At 50.1% G+C, this 17,888-nt stretch overlaps 1 protein-coding gene across 1 annotated transcript in view; it reads right to left on the bottom strand.

Moving 5' to 3' along the window:
• Positions 1-17,488, bottom strand: part of MXRA5 (matrix remodeling associated 5) — a 28,017-nt gene extending 10,529 nt beyond the window's left edge. The window contains exons 1-5 of the mRNA XM_029240536.1: positions 17,442-17,488; positions 14,805-15,020; positions 9,597-9,726; positions 8,956-9,346; positions 258-5,234 (exon numbers count right to left, since the gene is read on the bottom strand). Of these exons, the coding sequence (XP_029096369.1) occupies positions 258-5,234; positions 8,956-9,346; positions 9,597-9,726; positions 14,805-15,020; positions 17,442-17,488 (5,761 nt within the window). The remainder of the gene's footprint in view (positions 1-257; positions 5,235-8,955; positions 9,347-9,596; positions 9,727-14,804; positions 15,021-17,441) is intronic.
• Positions 17,489-17,888: the final 400 nt, after the last annotated feature.

Below are 17,888 nucleotides of genomic sequence, written 5' to 3'. Positions count from 1 at the left end.
GCCTCGGTTAGGAATGCCCTACCCAGAGAAGCTCGTACGTGTTTCCACGACTCCATTAAAACCCGACACCCATTTGAATGCCTCACTTCCCGTGCCCGAAAAGGAATACACCTGTCGGTAGATTCTCAGCTGTCCTTTGCCATCCCATCTGCCTGTCCCTCTGCCCGGAATCTCTGGTTCTACCTGCACTCACAGGCTCCAGTAAGCCCCTCCCCTACACAAGCCCTGGTTAAAATGCAGATGTTCAAACACCCTACCTGTGGACGGCTTTGTCCAAGTCACGAAAGGCTTGGGTTTCCCCACAGCCTCACACGGGAACATGACATCTGTCTCGGCAGTGACGGACACGGTCTGGGGCGATTTGGTGATAATCTGGGGCTTTTCCCCGAGCGTCCAGAACTTGGATGCAGGTGGTCCTCTGGAAGAGAAGAGCTTTGAGCTGCTCTGATGGAAGCTTCTGGAAGGCTGGGCAGAAGATATTATGAAAGGGATGGAGCTCCGGGTGGAGTAGACCAGAGGGATGTTTCTTAAGTTTGTTGAGGGTGGCGCCACGGTCCGGGGAAGGTGCAGTACAGGTGGTGCTGGGGGACCAAAGTCCACGTGGGTGATGCTCTGAGAATGTATCCTATTGTAGGGACCTGGGTTGACTTTTCTCCCTCTCGTCCCTGGGGCAGGAGAGGTGGGGATCTGAGGCTTTGGAGTAACTGCCAACTGTGGAAAAGAGAGGGTCCTGTTGAAAAAGAAAGGGACTCTTCCATCGGGATAATAAGGGACTCTCGAATCCGGAAGCTTGCCAGCTGGGTCTCTTGAATCAGGGATGCTGTTGTCTCCAAACAATGTGGAGCTGCCGTTGGATGGGTCAGCTCCCTGGTCAGTCGACTTACTAGGAATGCTAGGTTTGTACCTAGGCAACGGAACCACAGGAGTTGTGGAACTTGGTAATACTGGAGCCGTAAAGCGCTTATTCTCCGGCGGATCCCTCGACGGATATGCAGTGATTTCCGGTTTGCTGGTCAGGTGGGGCTGGTGAGTGACCACGTACCTAAAGGAGCTTTCTGTGGCCGTGTGTGGCGGCCTCACGGTTCCTCTCTGGGGGACCGCGGTGGCAGTGACTCTGGCTGGTTGGTGGAAACCTCGGCCCCTCCCAGCCTCGTGGTGAGTATCTGGACCCCTTGGAAGGCTGCTTTTGGTGGTACCATCAAAGGCTTCCTTTCGCAACTCCTGCTTTGGAGTGAAGGTAAATTTGTCCCGGTGGGAAGAGGGAGTGGATAATTCGTTTGGCTTCGATACATGCTGAGTTCCTTCGTTACTCACTGAAGGTGTTCCGGTTGCTGGGGTCCCCGCAGCATAACGGAAGAAAACATTTCGTTTGGAAGCGTCTGACGTTGGCAGTGTTTCTGACGTAAGAGGTGTGGGCTTTGCGGTCGTTTCCGCCAGAGACACACGAGTTGAGGGTGGGAATGGGGTTGCTGGCTCCCCCACCAGGGCACGTGTGGAGACTTCATTCCGGTGTCTAATTTCTGAACGGACAGTGGCTGCAGTGGTTTCACGATGACTCTGACCACTGATGGAGGTTTCCGCCTGACTTGAAGATGCCTCTACTTTTAGGATGGCGAGAGTGGTTGAAGGGACCACTTCTTCCTGTTGCGAGAGCATGGAGACTGTGGCAGAAGGTGAAAACTCAGAAGGAAAACCTAGGTCCTCCAACTCTTTTAAAAAGGGTGAGTCTGTAAGAGCTTCTGAAGAGCTGGTAACAGGTGGGTCTGTCTGTAGCCGCTCAGGCTGGGCTGCCCTTGGAGGAGTCCACCTTGCAGTTCCTGGAAAGCCAGAAGGAGGGGATGCCTCCTTAAATACTCCCACACTGGAGACCTCGGCCCCAGAAGGTGATGCCACGTGAGTGACTGACTCGCCAGGGACTAGACCGTCGGTTTTATAGTCCTTGATGTTTGTGACATCATAATTCTTAATTTCCTTTCCGTCCGATACAGGCTCGTATGTGACTGGAATTGTCTCTTGGAATTTATCATGAGATAAATGTGTTTCGGTGGTGGCTGTCCTATAATCTTCCACTCTGGTTATCTCACGTGGGTCTCCAGTTGTGAGGGAAACGGTGGTGGGTGAAAGTACAACTTCTGAACTGGGGGTAACAGTGCTTTTATATTTATTTTCTGGGGAAGGGCTGGGCTTGGACACAGACGCTACAGAGCTCACGGTAGAGGTGATGTATCGATGTTTCTTTGGCCTCTTCCCATGTTTCCTGCGTGGGGTGCCCCTGGATGCCGGTTCTGCATGCTTCTCCACGTCCATCAGTTTTGGGGTACCAACTGTGCTATCAACCCAAGATGTAGGAACCAGCAAGCTTTCCGCTTGGCTTGGAGTCTTCACTTCAGGTGCCCGAGTCAGTGGTGGCAAAAAAGTGGCCGCTGGGGCAAACGTCGTGGGCGGGGTTTGTTTATGCCGGTGCCGGAATCGATGGGGGCGTAATCGCCTCCTCCCGTTGGGTCTCTTTCGGGAAGGATGAGTGGTCAGCGCTGATGGGGAAGTGGCCTTTTGGGTTGGCCTCATCATTGCTACCGTGCTGGTGTCCTCGTCGAGCAGAAGGCCAAGTGTGGTTCCCTCGGGATGCTTCATGGCAGTGATGCTCACCGTGGCTTCCAGGGTGGCGGATTCGATGCCTTGCCTCTCACTCTCAGGAATTCTGGAGCTTTTGGGGTCTCTCTCTAGCAGACCTCCTTCCTGCAGTGTCTGAGGATTCTCCTCTGTGCCCCTGGCAATCAGTGGGTGGCCCTGAGGGCTTAAACCACTTTTCACAAGCTCGGGGCTCTCTGTTGGCTCTTGCAGAGCTGTTTGTGCTGGGACTTTGGGGTCCCCTAAAATGGGATCTTCAAATGGCTCAGAGGTCCTGGTGTTAGCAACCCACGAGGCAGGCACTGGAGTAACGTGTGCGGAGGTCTGTTCTTTCGTCGTACTTTCACCTGGTTGTGAATTTGTCTCCAGATCTTGGTAAAAGTATGGCAGGGTCTCGGACTCAGCCGAGGAGGTGGCATCCAATGGAGACTCATACTCACTGGATGGAGACCCTGGCATGGATCCAGCGTCTAGTGTAGACCAGCCCTCTGTGGCTATGTTTTTGTTAGTGGGCTCTTCGCGGACCATATCCAGGGTCTGTAGAGTAGAAGATTCGTAAGGCACAGGTAGCAGTGTCGTGGCTGTAGCCCAATTCGAGTCAACTGCAGTGGGAGCTGCAGGCTTGGTCTTCTCAGAAATCTCATCAACAATCAATTCTTCCAGGTGTGTGCTTGTCACTTTGGGGTCAGCAAGAATCACTCCATCGTGCCCAGACTGGACCAGAGCCATCCTGGTTGAAGAAACAGTGCTAGAAACCTGCTCTTCCTTGCCAAATAAAGAGACATCTCCTGAGGATTCTTCCGCACTGGTTGTGGTCTGCACAGGTGATACTGAGCGGGGAGCAGCTGCAGGCAAAAGGGGTGTCACTTCTAGACTCTCCGATGGGGGAGTGCTGGTTCTAACGACCTGGGGTACTTCTGTTCCCTTAGGGAGACTTCTCCCACGCACTCTGGCGAGAATATCTGCCCACTGCTCTGGACTGATCTGTTTGTTTGCCACGTTTATCCTTCGTCTGGACTCAAACACTCTGCGACCTTCTGCGATGTTGGTGTCTGGTTCCTTTTCGGAAGTCTTCCAGTGTTTCAGTTTTCTGCGCCCTTTCTTGGTTTTCTGACCTCCAGCGATGGCATCGTCCTTTGCTTTGATGAACATCTCTTGGTCCTTTGGATGGAGAACTCTCCTCATTGTGTTACCTTCATCTCCTAGGCCAGATCCCCCTTCATCCTCCACGACATCTCCTCTTCCTCTGGAAAGGGTCTTCCCACCCGGGCGTCTGCCTCTTTTCGATGACCTGGCAGATCCCTTCTTACTCACCGTGATCCCCACTGTAAAATGATCTGCCCCTTGCTGGTTGACAGCCACGCATCTGTAGTAACCACTGTCGCTTCCTTGGACCTTTGGGATGTAAAGAGTTCCATCGGCCAACACGTATGTGTGTGACGTGTTAGCCATATCGTTAATTATCCTTCTGTTTGGAAGGATCCAGCTGATCTCGGCTTCAGGTATGGCCAGTGCATTGCAAGGCAGCGTCACCGGCTCCCCTGGGCTCTTCTGAATGGTCACGGTATGTCCATCAGGGGGCTGAGTGACAGGTGGTTGCACAAGGACCCTATAGACCATTCGATCCATTTCATCCCTCACCTGAGCGATGCACTGGTACAAACCAGCGTCTGACTGCTCCGTGGATTTGATCTTCAGCCAGCCGCTGGTGAGGATGGAGAATCTCCCGTCCTTGTCTTCCATTGGTGCTTTCAGGACAGAGCCATCTGGGAGCACCCAGGAGATGGATGGGCTCTCAGAAGCCTTCACGTTGCAGCTCAGCTGGCATGGACTCCCTTCCAAGACGGTCTGGGCTCTCTGCACCGCTCTGCTAGGCTCAATCATTACCCAGCTTCTGCTCCGAGACGCCCTCGCGTCTTTGGCGGACACGGTGACAGCATGTTGAGAGGAATAGGACAGCAGCACCGTTTGGGCCGTACTCTGACGTCGGTTGAGTTGGAGGCCTATGGACGGCTGTGTAACCCACTCTGGCTCTGCCAGGATGTGGGCTCTGACACCCGTGTAGTAGAGGGTCTCATCGTCGGCGTCTTGCCTGTACTGGTAGCCGAGTCTGGGGTCTTTGCTGAGCGTGAGTTCCCGGTGTAGCTTCACAGGGACCTCGCTGTAATAGGCAATCAGCTTCCAGAGTTTCTCATAGTTTTCTCGAGTCATCGGACACTCAAAATCCAAGGCGACCGTGGCATTTACCTCTATCTCTTGAGGGTCTGTCTGGTTCAAGTGTAGCTGGTACACGTCCACGGGCTTCTTGATGTCACAGACCAAGTTCACTGTGTTCCCGTGTTCGTCGCTCATATTCAGAGAGACGTTCCATACGGGATACTGGAAGCCCTGCAGGGAGGACGGGGTGTCACCGTCCTGCTCTTGACTCTGATTTTCCTCGCTACTCCGGCTCCTGTTCTGCCTCAGAGGGGACTCGATAGAAGGCTTCTCACAAGCGATGTCCTGCAGCCTCTGAATCTCTTGCTTGTGCAGCTTCCTGGGACTGAAGCACATGGAGCACAGCTGACCCCCTTCGTAGGCTTTGTCCTTCTTACACTTCAGAATCCCTGAAACACGCAATCACACACAAACATGCCATAAGTCGGTGACGCAAAGAACGGCTAGAGGGTTAAAGCCTTTGCATCTTTATCACCCGGATGCACTTCCACAACGACATAAGACCTCACCCACCTCGCTCTGTGACGTCACCTCTGACTGGAAGTCAGTTTAGCACGGTGCGTGGTACCTCACCGGGGTTTTGGAACTTCTGGACGGTGAGTAATGAGTACTTTTCTAAAAGGTATTTTTAAGTTAAAAAAGAACGTCTGTTTGTACGTATTATACAAGTAACCTTTTACGAGGGCCCAGGAGAATCTACGTTAAGTCACTGCAACCCATGAATATATTTCCAGGTTATGGGATCAACAGTTGGCATGGATCGTATCATGTCTACCTTTTATAATTATGTTTTCTCTTGCTAAAATTATTCATTTCAGGCAGGCAGTGTTTACTTTTTGGATTCACATTCTACTCTTGGCTTCCCGGACATTAAATCCTCCAGAATTTTCTCCTTCTCTGGCCAACACTGACTCTTTCACTGTTTCCTCCTTCTCTGCCCAACTCATTATGGATGATGTGTTCCTTGAGTCGGTCTCGGCCCTTTCCCTTCTTGTGCTGAGGTCTTAAGATGGCCTCGCCCACGTGCATGGTTTCAGTTACCGTTCACTCGCCAGTGATGAGTTCCAGCTGTGCTTCTCCAGCCCAGACTCATTCTTATGAGTCCCACACCCAATGCCCTACTTGACACGTCTATTAAAGGGCACAAAGGTTCCTCGAACTGACACCTATAGAACCACATTATGTTTTCTCCCTGCTAGACGTCTCGTGGCTTTTCTGTATTCGTAAGTGGGGAGACTAGAAAACTAGGATGCTTTTTGACAGTCTTCGCGGCACGTGTCCACTTCTTTCCATCCGCGCTGGGAATAAAACAGCCAAACTGCCGTCACCCGGAGTATTACAAACCTTCCAACCAATGTCACTATGTCTACTTTTGCTTCTCTGAAGGCAGCTTTCTATTCGAGTTTCAAAGTAAAAATCTCGAGATGCAAATAGGATGGTTTCACATACCCCCCCAAACACACATACACACAAATACAAGACATACCACACAGACACACATATGGACACACACAAACATATACAGACATAACGCATACATATGAGCACACAAGGGCACAGGCGTGTATCTGCAGAATGGCTGCGGTGGCTCTCTACCCCCCGAAGCTTCATGATTCCACCATCAGCGTGTAGTGTTCCTGCTGGGAAATGACGGTTTTCAGCCTGTCTTGGACCCAGTGGGGTTTGGGCACTGAAATATGAACGGAGGTGACGTGTGTCTTTTCTGATTAAGAAAATTAAGAGGTCAGTATACCTGTCCTTCCTCATCCTTTGCCTGATTTAGCAAATCTGGTACCAAATGTAAAGTGGAGCCATCGATGAAAGAACCTGAATCTCACCATCTCCACATGGAGGAAAGACACCTCGCCACTGCAGGTGCCTACATTAAACTGTGGCAAACCAAACCAAAACTACAATGAGGTACCAACTCACACCAGTCAGAATGGCCATCATTAAAAAGTCTACAAATAATAAATGCTGGAGAGGGTGTGGAGAAAAGGGAACCCTCTTGCACTGTTGGTGGGAATGTAAGTAGATACAGCCACTATGGAGAACAGGATGGAGGTTCCTTAAAAAACTAAAAATAGAGCTACCATATGACCCAGCAATCCCGCTTCTGGGCATATACCCTGAGAAAACCATAATTCAAAAAGACACACGCACCCAAGTATTCACAGCAGCCAAGACATGGAAACAACCCAAAGGCCCATCGACAGAGGAATGGATAAAGAAGATGTGGCACATATATACAATGGAATATTACTCAGCCATGAAAAAGAATGAAATAATGCCATTTGCAGCAACGTGGAGGGACCTAGAGATGATCATACTGAGTGAAGTACGTCAGACAGAGAAAGACAAACATCGCACGATATCGCTTGTATATGGAGTCTAAAAAAGTGATACAAAAGAACTTATTTATAAAACAGAAACAGACTCACAGACAGAGAACAAACTTACGGTTACCAAAGGGGAAAGGGGGGAGAGGGTACATTAGGAGTTTGGGATTAACAGATGCACAGGACCATATATAAAATAGATAAACAGCAAGGACCTACTGTATAGCACAGGGAACTATACTCAATAAATAACCTACAATGGAAAAGAATCTGAAAAAGAATATATATACATACATGTAAAAAAGATATATATATATATATATATATATATATATATATATATATATGTGAAAACAAAATTGTGACCTAAGGTGTGTGGGCTGGAAGTTCCTCGATGGCCACAGGCTGAGAGGCTAAGCTGAAATTAAGGGTAGCAAGACCTCTCAGAGGAGGAGAGCTTTCAGTGAAAATCTGAACGCTGAAAAGAAGCCAGACCCTTGAACATCTAGCAGAAGAGTTTTCTTGGTAGATGATGACCAGGTCCAATGACGCTGAGCTACAAATCGGTTCAGACGGTGCCTGGAACAGAAAGCAACGCAGTGTGGCTAGAGCAGAGTGAGCACAGGGAACAGTGGGACCAGCCCATCGCAGGAGGGTAGGCACCGCGCTAGCCTGCGCTCTAGAGCCCACGCGCCACAGCTACTGAGCCCGCGAGCCACAACTACCGAGCCCGCGCTCTAGAGCCCACGCGTCACAGCTACTGAGCCCGCGAGCCACAACTACTGAGCCCGCGCTCTAGAGCCCACGCGCCACAACTACTGAGCCCGCGAGCCACAACTACTGAGCCTGTGCTCTAGAGCCCATGCGCCACAACTACTGAAGCCTGCACGGCTAGGGCCCGTGCTCCGCAACAAGAGAAGCCACCGCAATGAGAAGCCCGCACAACACAACAAAGAGTAGCCCCTGCTCATCGCAACTAGAGAAAAGCCCACGCGCAGCAACAAAGACCCAACACAGCCAAACATAAATAAATAAATAAATAAATAAATAAATAAAATAATAAAGTAAGAAATGTTTTTAAAAAAAGAAAAGAAAAAGACCTACTCAGAGCACTCCATTTGCCTCCTTAGAGACAGGAGAAAGGAGTTAGACCCAGGCTGGTGGCTGTGAGGTTGGAGATGAGCCACGAGACTCAGGTAGGATAAGCTCAACGGGCTCTGAGGATGGGTTCCAACGTGGGGCTTGGGGAAGGGGGTGTAAAAGAAAAAGGAAAAAAAAATCTTTCTTATTTTGATGCAAAATCTACTTTCTTGCAACTTCTACCTATCAATCCTGGTTTTTTTTCCCCCCTCTGGCTCAATACAGAACACCTGTATCCCCCATCACAAAAGAATAATCACATAGCCAGCCCAGTGTTCTCTTTTCTGAGCATCCTTGAACACTTCCTGTAGGACGAGGATGCACGGAAAATCCAACCTTTAGCTGTAACCCAAGGTCGAAAAGGATCCTCCAAACATCCTTGCTATGCCAACCAGAGTCAACTGTCTATCACTCATTAAATGATAATCACTCTACATTTCGATAAAGGATACATGCATTTGAATTATGCCATGGAGCTGCCTTGACATTTCAGTTATATCATTTCCTGCCTCACTGGTTTGAGGACGTGGTTTCACCCGACCTAACATGAAGCAATGGCGCAGAAAGTAATTTGTCCAGAGAGGTAAAGGTTGGGCAGCTAAGGGTCACGCAGCCGCTCTCCTGTCCTTACCTCTCGATTTTGCATCCCATTCCAGAAACCACTTCATCTCACAACCACAGGACCACGGATTCCCGTGCAGGTAAAGATTCTCCAGAAGCGGCATGCTCTGAAGCATGCCGGGGGGAAGGGTTGTAATCATGTTCTCGGCTAAGTAGAGGTGTCTCACGGTGGAGAGTCTGAAATAATCCAGAAACGTGAACGTGGAGAACGTGGCGGGGTGCAGCTGGTGAAGCATGTTTCCCTCTAAGTGGAGTAGCCTTAGGGACGTTAAGCCGCTGAACGCTTGTGGGTGGATAAACTCGATCTTGTTGTGGTCCATGTGTAGCCTTATTAGGTTCCAGAGCCCCCGCAGGGTCTCTCCTGTGATCACTCGAAGCTTATTGTAGCTGAACTTGAAAACCTACAAAGACGGGGGAGGACGGGAAATCCTGTCTAAGATTAAATAAAAAACCAGAAAACCAACCAACCCACAACCAGGAAGAGAAACCAGAACAAAGGGAAGGAAAGTAACGACATTAAGCTCGTTTCTTATGTTAAAAAAAAAAAAAAAGGCCATTTAAGTCATTGTTAGGGAACATTCTATAGCTTCCCCTCTTCACGACTGGTCCTAGAGGCTGCTAGTCGCGCTGTTCATAAATGCCCGGGTTTACCTGGAGAGAAATGAGGTCTCTCAAAGCCCCGTCGGGGATGCTGGGAATGTCATTGCCGTGAAGCATAAGTAGCTCCAACTCGGTCAGTCCCGCAAACGAGGTTTCCGACAAAGCCTGTATGCTATTAAACCTGGAAAATAAGTGACTGAAATGAGGAACAGTGAAGTTAAATCCCATCTGGGGAGGATTTCCCAGCCCGCCCAGGGGCAACTTAGCAAAATGTTGATTCTAAGGTTGTACTGGTGCCATTCACAAAGCATAATCCTCTCTCTCTGTGTCCTTGTCTATTTCTAAGGTTGCAAAGAAACCCACACATTTTTATTAGCCTTCGTTCAGTGAAGGTATGATCGCTGGGAATTCTGACTGGGAGTACACTTACGTGGTCACAGGCTATTTGGGGAGATACGTAAGATTTAGACCTTTAAACGCAGCTGGTCGAAAGGGCCCCTCATTGGAAATCATAACAAAGACATGTGGCCAGCATGAATGGAAACCAAAAAAACAAAAGGCAGCTTTGGAAGTGGCTCTGCATATAGTAAGACAAGGACGTTCTCTGAAATAAAGGACCAAATGAAACAGACACCCTTATTTCGCAGACACAAGCTCCCATTTCTGATGGGTGATGGAAGTTATCTGTAAACATTCTGGTGCGTTTGGGGTGTTGTTTTTGCGTAGAGATTGGTAAAGACGCTTCCTCGACCGGTCTGGAAATTCCTCACTGCTCCGTTGTTAGTGACACCAGGGAACCCCCAAAGTGAATCCCTGGAGAACCAATTATAAGATGAACAGAGAATCCTGTACCTTGCTGTGTTGTAGGGCAGGAACCTGGGGTCAGGGCTTCTGCGGAAATCCAACACATCTATCCTGACATGATTTCTGTATTTCCCCTTATCACCTCAACAAAAGGAAATGCATCTGTAGAGGAGGCCGGTAAAAGCTCAGAGCTAACTCGGCAGGTGATGGCCAGGTCCAGTTTCCTCCTGAGACACATACGTGCCCCACACCTCGGTGATCACAGCCTCTAGGGAGGTGAGGTCCACCCCAGAGCTCAACATCCTGCGATGCACTGGCCAGCCCCCATGACAAGGAACCGTGCTGTCCAAAACGGTAAGTGGGCCCCAAACGTCATGTGCTGAAGTGGAGAGTCCCTGCCTTAACCCAGGTTGGGATAGGACGGGGGGTTGGTGTGCTGCCTCACTTGTTCATCATTACTTGGACTCTACCAAGAAATCTGCCTGAGATGGTGAACACCCAAGAGGGGATGAGTATCAGCCCGTAAACTCTTTTCCATTCCTTGTTGCCTGAGGCTCGTCTGGAAACAGTTCGTGGGAGAATATTATCAGGGGAAGTAGGTGAGGCTGGCAGGGACCAGGTAATCTCAGAATTGGGAGGATGTAGAGAGGAAAGAGCTTCCTTTGTTCCAAGTCCACCGGGAAGTCACTAGAGGGTTTTCAGGAAGGCTGTGGTATGAAGAAAGTCACGTGGTAAAACAACAAAGCTCCACTCTGTGCAGAATGGGTCAGAGACAGACAAGAGGGGAATGAGGAGACCACGTGAATCCCGGGGAGGGACGCCGGTGTCCGCGGGCAGGGTGTCAGCCGTGGAGATCAACGTACATGGGAAGTTTCCAGACGTGCTTAGAGCAAGAGGCCACAGGCATGGCTGAGGGATGGAACTGCAGATAAGGAAAAGCTTGCGGGGGAAACACTTGCAAGTTATATTTGCCATGGGATGTTGAAGAGGCTTGTCAGACGCCACGGTGAGGGTGGGGCTCAGGAGGCACGTCAAGACCTGAGATGTGCACATGCAGGAAGCATTCCCGAACGGACGCATGAACTAAGGGCTTGGGGGGAGGTGACACCACCTGCGAAGACCCCACACGTAAAGAAGCGTAGAGAGGCCAGAGGGAAGAGGCAGGTCTTGACTCGGAGGCAGCGGTGGTGCAAGTCAAAGGCTCCATCTCTCAGATGGGTCAGAAAGAGTCTGATGTTCCACAGCACATTTTCGTTCAAGGCTGTGCTATTCCTCTCCTGGAATTTTTTTGTCTCCCCAAAGCCTCACTTCCAACTTGACGTCCAGCTACAACGGTGGATGCCGCGACGGGGAGAAGATAAAGGGGAGGAAGATGTTTGGGTGCAGAGGGTCACCTTGTTTGGATTCCCTCCCCACCTGAGTAAATCCCCTCAAAGTCCTGGATGGGGGGCATGTCAGCTCAGGAATCCTCCTTCCTGCATCACCTTCCCGGTGCTTCCTTTTAAGAGAGTGACAGATGCAGGAGCTGCTGGTGTCAAGGTTACGAATGCGGGGTGGGGGTGGGGGGCGGGTGGGGACATTTGCGGGACAGACAAAAGACAAGGGAATCACGTGAATGGCAAGTGCAGGAAGCATGGTATTCTCTCTGCACACCCAAGGGGTGTGGGTGAATTCTCTCCGCATCTGTCTAAAAGCCAGCAGAGAGACAGGGAAACTCACGTGGCAGTCAGGAAAATAATTTGACCGGCAGACTAAAATGACCTGGTGTACAGTCCCATCCTTTAACTGGTCAGCTACCCATCCTTCTCTCCAAAGCGTCTTCCTCATCTGTTGACGGGCAATAACTGACCACATAACCAGCTAAATGGAATGATTTTTATATCAGAAACACAGGGCCGTTTTGCAATATATACACATATCAAATCATTATGTTCTACACCCGAAACTCATATAATGGTGTCAGTGATACCGCAATAAAAAAGAAAGGAAAACAAATACAGGTAAAATTGCTTCACGGATACCCGTTAGGATCCCAAAGCAAAATTTAAAATGAAAAAGCGCTAATGGGCACGGGAGAAATTTCAGAAAGATGTCATCAGAACTCATCTTTCAATCAAAGGGGGGAAAATCTTTAAAGGTCTATAAATCAGACATGGAACTGGATGATATTTCCTTACTCAGAAATATTTGGAAAGTGATTTCTGAAAAAGCTCTGGGGCTGTCCAAACAGGAAACAGCAGATCTTTCTTTCAGTGCTGAGTGAGAACCCTAAAAACATCTGTGTGGGAATGAAAATTTTTCATTACTGCTCTGCCAATAATCCCTCATTCCTTGAGGGTTTTAAACCCTTTCCAGACCGCTAATAGACAACTCAGACCCTGAGTTCTATCTGTATTAGACGTTGCTATTGTTTTTTTGTGTTTTTTTTCCCAACAAAAGGCACAGTGCCAGCCTCCTTATCTGCTTTGAGACCGGCTTCCAGAAATAGTGCTGTGATATTATAAGAGTGATTTTTAAAATGTGGCACATTGAATAATGTTACAAATTAAGCCAGATGGAAGTAATATATGTGGGTGCAGTGAAACTATTCCTTTTTTTCCCCTTTATCTTTAATATCACACAAAACCATCTCAAGATCTTATTGGAGACGGTAGGAAAAAGAATAATTTTGGTATCTGTCTTTCATTCTAGTGGCAAAGCCTTGAGGACACTGTAATTCACTGTGTTCAGCCCTAATCGCTTAAAATGAAACCACGGAGAACTAAGTTCTCATTGAGACGTGACACAGGTTCCGCGCTTACAAAACACGCCATTTTAAAGATGGGCGGAAGAGAACCCTCCTGGAAACTGTGAATGAGATGCAAACCGCTCCACAAAAAAATAGTTTATAGGTCTTGCAAGTCTCAAGCTATCACACAGCTAACTTTTGGGAGAGGATGCATGCGGTTTCTTCCCCAACCCCCCAGCCAACCTGACAGCCCAGACCCTCAACACACAACAGGTGAGGCATTCGGGGCTCCTACACAGGAAACACAGCAGAAAACAGTCCCCCTGCACCTTCAATCCCACACTGTCTAGGGGGCTCCCCTAAGGCCTAACAGTAGCCCCGATTCTGTGCCCTGACAAGGGGTCAGCCTTGAGGGATTAGGTAGTTAACCCAGTAAGAGGGACACTGTGCTGCAAATGGCTCACGAAAGGTGTGATCCCTACAGACAGAGCTCTTTTGCACCCCAGGAGGTGTAAGAAAGAAGAGAAATCATAGATAAGCTCTATTTCCCTTTCCACAAACTAGCACAGCCCATCCCAGCCTGACTCAAAGCAGCCCCAGTTCCTCTTCTGAATGAATTTTAAGATTGTGAAAAGGAAACTGGTTTTAAAATTGTAAAATGATTTAAAGATGGCAACGAGGAAACTGTTACTATTCTCTCTGCTGGCAAAGCCAAACTGTTTTCCCCACGGAACCATCATCACTGTGGTTAGATTTTTCAGAGCGTCAAATCGTAAAGTTTGCCAAACTTTTTGCTATTTAATGGCCTATTGCTATGGATTCAGTGTTTTTTCTTATTGTCTTAACTTGCCGTTCTTTTATTCTACTACTGGACTTTATAATCGATAAATGCAAGAATGGTTGAAGCGCTGTACTCAGAGATGTCTAGGCAGGTTTACAATTTTTTGTTTCATCTTATGAAAATGTCCCCACAGTGGCTATTCATCAAACCCTAAATAATTTTGTTGTTTTATGGGTGGTAGAAAGTAGCTAATAGGTTTTGTTGAAGAAGTCCAAATGATTGTTTACTATTGAAGTTGTACATTGTTTAATATGAAAATTGTACGTGAGTACCTGTAATTCATAGCAATGTACACTAATGTATAGAAAGCATATATGGGTATAAAAGGAAACTAAAAATACAAAAATTCTACCTTGAAATGCTGCACTAAAATATCTGTTTAAAAGATATTAATATTTTAAATAGGCAAAATCTGAAAGAACTTTTATTTCCTCAATGTCACAACTGCGTCATGCAGATAACCTACAAAATGTCACAGATGTCTCACTTACTCTTTTTATTATCCTGTAATAGTTCCTGAAGTCTATTTAGAATACTATTAGTATACTTATGTGTGTGTCATATGCTTTCATATCTGCATTAAAGAACTGTTATCAACGGAGACTTATCAAGGAACTGAAGCTCTCCGAGACGGTTCGTTATTAAGCCTTGTGACAGAAGCTTCCGGTGATGGATCAATTCAGATAACAGCCCCCAAAGGACCACATTGAGTATAGTTACAAATGCCCCCTCGATTCAGCCCATATAGGAGCACATAACGCAAGACACAGTGACACATTAAGGAACATATATTCGCAGTTACGTAAACGCACACACACATAACGAAAAACCAAATCAACACGCATGCAAGGAGGCTGAGATGGCTCAGAAAGAACGTGGTACAAACCCCAGATTGATTCTTTCCACATGTTTAGAAATCCCAGCGGGCACGGAAGCCAAGGAGCGAAACGTGCAGTGGACCTCGCTGGGAACATAGCAGGCGCAAGGATACGGACAGGCCAGCGCGGCGCGCGGATGTCCCCACAGCAGAATCAGCACCACGGAGAGTGTTCGCCACTGCGCCCGCGTTGGCATCTTGTCGGGGTGGGTCATCCCAGGACACCTGTCGTGGAACCACAAAACCAGATGTCAGGTAGCGCTTCCGTATTTCCAGCAGATCTTACTTGAATTCTGCACCATGGGGGTAAGCTTCGCAAGACATCACACAGTATATGTCAGTGACACAAAACATGTGCATCAAGAAACACAAAATTTATTTTTTAAAATCTTTCACCATTCACTTTAATCGTTACTATAGAATATAACCTTCCCTCCTGACTTTGAGATGACTTGGAAATCTCACTATGCTGTGTAGGAGGGTACGGAATCCACATGCCCACATACACGCCCATAAATATACTTACATACATATGTGCGTGTATAAATGTATACATACACAGACATATATATTTGTATAAATGTGTATATATGTTTGTGCTTATAGATACAGAGAGAGGAGAGATACATTCATGTTTCTATAATAAAATAAACAATAAATGTTATGCGTCCGCCTCCAACGTTATTGCCGAGCCGTTGCTTATTGTATATATCTGAATAAAAAGCTTCTCAGGAAGGCCGTTATTATCAGAAGGGTTTCCTTCTTTTAATGACATTCCTTAAAGTTTTAATTATATCTTCTTCAAGTGCTTACAGAGGCATTCACTAAAGCGAAATATGTTCCATTATATGTGGTTTTGTTTATGATCCTTAATTGTTTTTTCCTTGGAAGAGCGAAAATGTTGAGATGGTGCAGCATCATAGTTACCGGAGAGGAAATTTGGGGCAAACCTCTGAAAAATCTGCCACTAGAGAAAGAGGAAAGGAATTATTTCCTGATGAAGAATCTTGAGGCAAACGAAAAAGATCAGTAAGACAAAAGAAAAAAAAAAGGAAGAAGGAGAAAGAGAGAAGAAAGGAAGGAAGGAAGGAAGGGAGGGAAGAAAAGAAACGGTCAGATAAATATTAGGTTGCAGGCTTCCCTGGTGGCGCAGTGGTTGGGAGTCCGCCTGCCGATGCAGGGGACACGGGTTCGTGCCCCGGTCCGGGAAGATCTCACACGCCGCGGAGCCGCTGGGCCCCGTGAGCCATGGCCGCTGAGCCTGCGCGTCCGGAGCCTGTGCTCCGCAACGGGAGAGGCCACAGCAGTGAGAGGCCCGGGTACCGCAAAAAAAAAAAAAAAAAAAAATGAGGTTGCATCAGCTACCTCATTTAGAATGCCCGTGATTATTTTTTCATGCCTCGGTCATGCCTTCCTTCATCGACTCATATTTCTGTCAACTGTTGCACGAGGTTTATTTGCAGATAAGTGACACACACGGAGAGTAAAGGGCACAGAAGAGAAACGCGCCTGTCGGTTCGTCCCTGCTCTGGGCAAGCCCTCACTTCTGATCATAAACTCTCCCTCCGCTGACACGCGGGAGGGACACTCCGAGGCCGCAGCTCTTCCATCCGTTACAGGACCTCCAAAGAGATGCTCTCTAAAATCCGGACGCGTCCCGCCTTTCAGCTGCCCCTCCAGAGCTGACGGTGCAGGCGGCCGCGCAACAGGCAAGCGCAGCTTCCTCCGCCGCGCCCTGGAACGAACGGGCTCCTGCCGCTTTGCGGAGAGCAGCCGGCTGGCTCTGCTGAGCCCAGGCCTCCCCCGCTCCCGCCTGCGCGCTTGACCTCCGCCCTGGCTTTCTGCCAACGGCCTCCCGATGCCCCCTCCCCAGCCGCGCTCCGCATCCTGCCTTCCACCCGGCCCCCCCCGGAAGACCGCAGGAACGCTCCCCCGGGAACCCTGGTCCCGAGGTCTCGAGGGAAAGCACCCTGAGCCTGCAGGACCTCCCGGCACGCCCGGAGAACCCCGGGAGGCTGGCCTCGGGACACCAGGCGGTAGACAACCTGGAGGGGCCGGGCAGACGGCGCGGTGAACGCCGAGCCTAACCCGAGCGCGGCTCGGGGGGCCCCGCGGGTCTCTTGAGGCCTGGCACCCGGGCAGCGAAGGACGTCTCTCCCAGACAGTGACTTCCCCAGCTCCCGCGCGGCTCAGCCCCCGGCTGAGGGGGGCTTCGCGTCTCCCCCTTTCCAGGGGAAGACGAAGGGGGAGGAGGACGAGAGTCTCAGCCCCCGGAGCGTGGCGGCCCTGCAGCGCCGGTGTCCCCCGCCAACGCTAGAGCGCAATCGCTTACGCTGGGGGATCCCCTTGGTGACGCCCTGGAAACCAGGGAGGGATGAGAGAGAGGTCGCGAGGGGGAGGGAGGAGAGAAGAAAGGCTCGGGGGTTCCTCAGACCTACTCAGCGCATCTTCCCGGAGGATTCCGTCAGCCTCTCGCCTGGACGGAAGCCGGCCCCTCGGGCCCTCCACTGTAGTGCCAGGAAACAGTTCAACACGTCTGCTTGCCCTCGCCCCCCGCGGCACAGGTCCGTCCCGCACTCTCGTCACCCGCCCCTGGCAGACAGAGCCGGCTCCCCGCCGCGCGCCCCGGCCGCCCTCGGTCCTCACCTGTCCTTCGGAAGCCGCGGCACACGGGAGCGCTGCGCCCAGAGCATCCGCGGGGCCGGCGCGCGCGCGTCACCGCCGCGGGTCCGCCGGGGCCATGCCCTTCCCGGGGCCGGGGGCGAGGCGGCGCGGCTTCCCAGCGCGGCGCGGCGAGCCGGCGCCCTTTTATGCGCGTCGCCCAGAGACTTCCCCGAGTGCACGCCTCGGCCCACCCCCGCCCTGCCCCACCCCGGGGAGACGGGGCGCGGGCCTCGGCGCAGGGACCCTGGCCGCGCCGCTCTGCGCTCAGCCCTCCTCTCGGCTCTTCATGGCGCCGCGTCCCGAGTGGGCACGCCTCGTCCACGCCGCCGGGAGGACCGGCAGGGGCCAAGCGCACACGGCTTTGGGAAGGAGGGCTGCGGGTCCGAGACGAACTCCGGGGACCCGCGGGAGGGGCAGAGGCCCGGAGCG

The sequence above is a fragment of the Monodon monoceros genome, unplaced genomic scaffold (genome assembly GCF_005190385.1).
Source record: "Monodon monoceros isolate NGI ecotype Baffin Bay Population unplaced genomic scaffold, NGI_Narwhal_1 Super_Scaffold_22, whole genome shotgun sequence".
Lineage (NCBI taxonomy): Eukaryota > Metazoa > Chordata > Mammalia > Artiodactyla > Monodontidae > Monodon > Monodon monoceros.
This window is presented reverse-complemented; position numbering and strand designations above follow the sequence as displayed.